The sequence below is a fragment of the Acomys russatus genome, chromosome 1 (genome assembly GCF_903995435.1).
Source record: "Acomys russatus chromosome 1, mAcoRus1.1, whole genome shotgun sequence".
NCBI lineage: Eukaryota > Metazoa > Chordata > Mammalia > Rodentia > Muridae > Acomys > Acomys russatus.
The window spans coordinates 43,786,258-43,792,257 of NC_067137.1; the positions used below are offsets into that span (position 1 = coordinate 43,786,258).

Here is a 6,000-nt window from a genome sequence, read left to right on the forward strand (position 1 = left end):
TGAATAATAATACCAGATCTGAAAAGAAATATTTAACAAGGAAATTCAAACAAAAAGAATCACATAATCCTCGCAGCACTTTTTAATAGCATGTGTTGAAGCGTGCAGGATGGTAGTCTTAGGAAGTCATTGTCGCTGGACAGGATAGGATTGCGAAGATGCCCTGTGTGTCCTTGGGGGTGGAGAAGAACGCCCATGCTCCCAGAGGAAGCCAGGGAACAGCCTTGAGTGGGGATCAAGTCTGCAAGGGGAGCTTAGTGCAGAAATAGAAGGGATAAGCCGGCTTCCACCCTCTGAATGGGACTCCAGGAGGCCTAGGAGACAGCGCCACCTCCTGTTGGCAGAAAACAATGCAACTTTTCCAATCCCATGGTGAGCTCCAGCAACAGTCATTAAATTTATTGGACCACAAGGAAAAGAGCTCACCAGTATAAAACCCAAGGGCCTTTTCCATGAAATTACTAATGCTTTTTTTTTCCCTAGAAGACCTTTTGAAACCTTCTTTCTTTCATTTCATGCAGCAAATTTTCTCAGTCTAACTAAATAGCCAGTTTCTGAGATCCACACTTCCTAAACATATTCATGAAGCATGCATGTATCATAGCTTCACAGTGTATTGAAATGATACATACATTATATGGAGATTGTAAATTGCTATCAGGTGATTGGTATCAGAATGCAAGTGACCATAAGAATTGCTCTGGAGAGTTTACGGTGAGAAGCGGGTAAATTGGCTTCCCAGACTGGGGAATCTGTGAGTGCCTCTTCACACTGTAAGAACAGCACAGCCCCTGGGTACCAGCACAACACAGCACAGCACAGCACAGCACAGCACAGCACAGCACAGCATGTGAGAAGGAAGGAAGGGGAGTCCCTTCCTCAGTGGAACTCACCCTACTTCATGTGATTAGTCACATATGCTCACAGGAGAGCACAAAGCCCTGGCTTCAGAGAGTGTAATCATTTAATAACAAGGGACCTGGGTGCAATGGCTCCCTTCTCACCTTATGCTTCAATGCCCTCCCTCCTCTGGCTTCTATAAAATGTATTGTGTGAGCAGTCTTGGAATATATATCTAGGTTTAAACTGAAAACTATACAGATAAGTAGATATAACAGGTTGTCACATTTATTTCAGAGGAAAAAAACAAATGTATTTATTTCTGATATTTTAACAAATAAATATGGTTTTCTAAGTTAGGTCCTGTTTCCATGTTCACTATGAGACATGTCTCCTGGAAAAACCAGGTAAGTCCCGGTTTTGTTAAATAAATGGGTTTGGCCTATGATGTCACAGGCACCAATTCCATAGGTGAGATCAAAAGTGTCTGACAGACAGAAGGGCAAATAACAAGAACATGGAATAATGGGTTGTGTTGCATGGGGGCCCTACAGTGCCTGCTTAACTTAGCTCTGCAGCAATGATAGCTTTTTAAAAATGGCTAAGTGACAGCATTACTAAGTGTGCCTTCAAAATGACTAGGAACATCCGCACCTTCCCATGAGCAGGGCAGGTCACCCTATGAATCTGCAACTTATACCCATCTCACACTGTTGTGCAATGAAAGGCGACCACCTAAAAACAGGAAGTACCCAGCAAATACAAGTCCTGCTTAGAGCTGCAGACTCTCAATCGATGGAATGGTTGATGCTCAGAACAGAACTTCAGGAACTGACCTAACTTAGAAAAGTGTATGAGACACCAAATCTGGCTCGACTGTCATGATTCAAACAAGCAGTCATTATAAAGAAAACGTTATTATACATTTGACTTCAGACAAAAATTATTAAAAGTAGGACTACAATACATTCCGTGTCATCTTTGTTTTATAATTTTTTTTTCTAAGACGATGCATTAGGTTCTGTTAGAGGTTACACAGCTAGGCATTGCAAACTTGATAATGTTATGCATAGTAATTGTAAGAAACTGAAGAATTTTGCAAAGATGCCTCTGCTCCAGGGCTTTGTTAAGCACCATCCATCAAAGGTTCAAGGGCTCCCACATGAAGTCCAGTTAACAGAATGTTGGGATGCTGAGAACGTATAAATGTCAAACTTGGCAGATTTACTTTGAACCCAAGCCTCACACCTTGGGGTTTAGCATTGCATAATAGCAAGCCGCATGTATGTTCTGCATAACGACTGAAGTGCATGGCCTCAACCGTGGCAGCCCTTCAAGCTCAGTTCTGATGGCCCATTTCACATCATCGAGACTTCTGTTACACACAAGACACTGACCAGGTCTTGCACTGTTTAGCAACTTAGCGATTGACAAGGAGTTCGGTGAGCCTATTCTAAGTCTTTTAGGGTATGCATGCACTTAAAACTCATGAGTAGGCTCAAAGTAGAACACGTCATTTCAACTCTTCCTCTAATAATTAACAGTTACTAACAAGACTTGTTGCAAAAATATTTCCCAAAATGCACTGTGGGGGACATCCTATTACAGACTCGAGAATAACAACAGAAAGCTAGTGACTGCTGAGCTTCTGCACTTGCTTCCTGCTATTTCCAGGCAATCCAAGTGCATTTTCTAAGGTTTGAGTCCCATACCTGCTGTACTTACGTAATTACTCACATTATGAAGTATTAAAAACAAAACAAAACAACAAGAAAGTCCCACAACATACCAACCAAAACATTGAAGACGTCAAGGGAATCTCTAGAATGGCACAACTTGCAAAGCAGAGACACCTTGGTCTCAACACATTAACCATACCACTGTGCACTAGCTGTTTCTGAGGCATTGTAACAGGATGGTTTGCAGCCACTCCAGCCTGAAGTCTCAGAAACCTTTGTTACCCTAAAAGGACCTTGTTCTCCTGTAGTGCCGAAGGTTTGGGTTCTTGAGCAAAGTTAAAGAGGAGGCATGACTGCACCCCAGGACACAGCCACACAGCTTCCTAAGGCCAAACAGAGGCTGCCTTGCACCTTTTCCAGAACACTTGGTTGTGCTGTGTGGGTGGCAACTTGAAGGTTTCCAAGAACTTTCCGTTTTTATTTAAACCAACATTTCAGGGTTTTGTCGATCAATAGTTTAGTTTTTAATTTTTTTTTTAAATGTGTGTGTGTGTGCATGCGTGCATGCATGTCTCTCTCTTTCTCTCTGTCTCTGTCTCTGTCTCTGTCTCTCTGTCTCTGTCTCTCTGTCTCTCTGTCTCTCTCTCTCTCTCTCTCTCTCTCTCTCTCTCTCTCTCTCTCTCTCTCTCTCTCTCTCTCTCTCTCTCTCTCTCTCTCTCGTGTGTGTGTGTGTGTGTGTGTGTGTGTGTGTGTGTGTGTGTGTGTGTGTGTTTGTCAGGGGATAGGAGCTAGAATAGAATCTTTTAAAAATGTTGCAAAGTTGGCCCATCAATGTCCCCTTGGTTTCTGGAGGTACTGAGCTGGTAGCCCAAGAGATAGGCAGACAGTTGACACCACACCCCATCAAGGGGACAGCAGGAACCCCTGCATAGTGCCTGAGTTGCTGCAAGAGCCACTGCCTAGGACCAGAAAGACCACTCCTTGGAAGAAATGCTAGGCAAAAGCCCAAACCCCAAGATCTGGAAGACCATAGTTACCACGCAGTAAAGGAAAGCACCTGTGCCCCATGACCCAGATGTTAGAGATTAAAAAAAAAAAAAAAAAATTAAACCCCGCGCACGCTGGTAGCTGTGATGTAAGGAAGACGAGGTTGCGGTGCCCAGGGGCTAGTGGTATCCACTGTGCCCAGGGCCCAGTGCCAACCCCCGCCCACAAGAGCCACCCAGAATGGGGGACACAAGGACTCCAAGAAAAGAGGGGGCCCTGGGAGAGGAGAGGAAGCAGGGAAACTGAAGGGACTCAGGGGTTGAGGAAGAGGGCCTCCAGGGGACCCCACTCACCCGCGCGGGCACCAGTAGGTGACTAGGACGCCCGCGGGGGGCGGCCAGGGACTGCGATCCCTCGGCGCTCATCGCCGCCCACGCGGCTAGGCGTGCGCTTCGGGCTCCGGAGCTCCTAAGTACAGCGCCAGCAAGGCGCCCGCGCCCCTCTGGACCGGCTGGGGCAGACAGAGCCAGCAGCCACTGCGCTAGCGAGCAGGGCAGGCACGGAACCCCGCCCACCTCCCAGCAGCCCGGCCCCTACTACCCTGCTCACCGCCCACCAAGACCCGCCCGTTACCATCAAACCCCGCCTTATGCCCGGTAACCCCGCCCATCAGTTCTGCCCTTCCACCTCCACTCAGTGATGGCTTGACTGGATTATCAGAGCTATAAGGCCAGGTCCCACCTCCTTGCTGGGACCATCACTTCCTCACCTTGGCCAGCAAAATACAGAGCTTAGACAGGGTCAGACGCGCGTCTCTCTTGGGGCTGGAAGTCTAACAGGGCACCTGGGCCCTTGGGGACTAGGACGCTGTTCCCAGTGGATTCTGGTGATGCCATCCCTGGTACAGATGCACTTACAGATCACTTAACTCTGGCAGTACTTTGCCCTGACAACAGCCTTGGGTCCCTCTGTTGTTTGTGGATTTCCACACCATAACCTGACTACAACTCAGGGCCCATTTTCTGGGAAAAAAAAAAAAAAAAAAAAGAAAGCAAATCAAGTACCAAGACCTTCAACTGCTATGGTCTCCATGCCTTTTCCTCTCTTGGCATCTCCTTAGGCCCCAATCCCCCATCACTCGAGAACTGGAGCCCTCACTCCACCTTGCCTCTCACACTTTCCAAAAGGGCTCCGACTCAGTCACCAGTCTCAGTTTCAGAATTTCTTTTATTTGATCAGGTTCGTGTCAAAAGGAATACCATAAAAGTGACGTTAGATTTTATACACTAGCACCATCCTAATATAAATGTAAATGAAAACTAGTCTGGGCTAAAAGTCGGTGCCTTCCTCGCCAACACTTGAGTAAAAAGCAAACCTGTATTTTCCACCCTTTTTAGGTCTTATACCTGAGCCCTATCACTCACAGGCATCAGTGTGCCAGTGGACAGCATCCTGAGACACTTACATTGGCTTTATTGCTGCACTATTAGGGAAAACCGGGAAATCTAGTATGTGGCTTTCATGGCTCACGATGGACAAGCAAATGTGGAACAAACCATTTACAGATGAAACCTGAGGAGCCCTGGGTTTGTGACCCCGAGGTACAGAAACAAGGCTTTCCAGATTTCCAAGTTTTATTCATCTCCTGCCTGCAATTCTACAGCTTTGGTTTAGGGACAAAGAGACTTACGGGCATCTCTTTATGACTGCCCAGTATAAAATACATGCCTTAGATGACTGGACAAGGAATATTTAGCATTTTTTTGTTTGTAGAAAAGCCTAGCATAAGAATGAGATCATGCAACTCATTTCAAGTTGCATTTTGAAAAGTACATGACTTCAATGCCTGAGAAGTCAGAGGTCTAAAGATAGACTTTTACCCAAATTACAAAAGTGAGATTCATCCCATAGTCTGAAGGAGAGGCAAGCATGTAGTAATTTATCATGTTAGAGTGGGTAGACTGGACATTAGTTCAAATTTTCCAAGTAAATAAACATGGGTATCTTTTACTCAAACCCAGACTAATTATTAATTAATTTGGTAGGTACTGTATCATTTTTGGTGCTTACTGGAGCCCTTTCTGCACTCATTCCATGATCCAGGATACTTGACATGGACTGCGGCTGCCTTGGGAAGCAATACAGCTCAGGCTTGAACTGTAGTATCTCAGATTTTGTGCATTTGGTGCTAGGGTTGTCCATAAGAGTTGTGCTATTTCATTTCCAAAACAGTGGGACTCCAGTTCATAAAAGTAAACAGCAAAATGCTGACTATCCAAACCCTGAAAAGGTCAGTGTGCTGTGAATTTCCTGCAGTTCGACTTGGAAGTTTGCGTGGGCCATGTAGAGTTCTCTCTGAAATGTTCCCCAAAGTGAGTCAGTGTCTCTTTACCCTTTAACTCAGTTCCTAGTTAACAGAAACATTGTAAATGTAGCACACAGTCATCATGGTAGGAAGTCATAGCACTGGGGTCTTAAGGACAGATGATACATT

At 45.5% G+C, this 6,000-nt stretch overlaps 1 protein-coding gene across 2 annotated transcripts in view; it reads right to left on the minus strand.

Moving 5' to 3' along the window:
* Sntg2 (syntrophin gamma 2) overlaps window positions 1–4,058 on the minus strand; it is a 206,040-nt gene extending 201,982 nt beyond the window's left edge. Inside the window, exon 1 of one of the 2 annotated variants that reach the window (XM_051144464.1) lies at window positions 3,860–4,058. In XM_051144464.1, the coding sequence (XP_051000421.1) occupies window positions 3,860–3,931 (72 nt within the window). In that variant the 5' untranslated portion in view covers window positions 3,932–4,058. The remainder of the gene's footprint in view (window positions 1–3,859) is intronic. The other variant, XM_051144472.1, reaches the window with a different exon arrangement.
* Window positions 4,059–6,000: the final 1,942 nt, after the last annotated feature.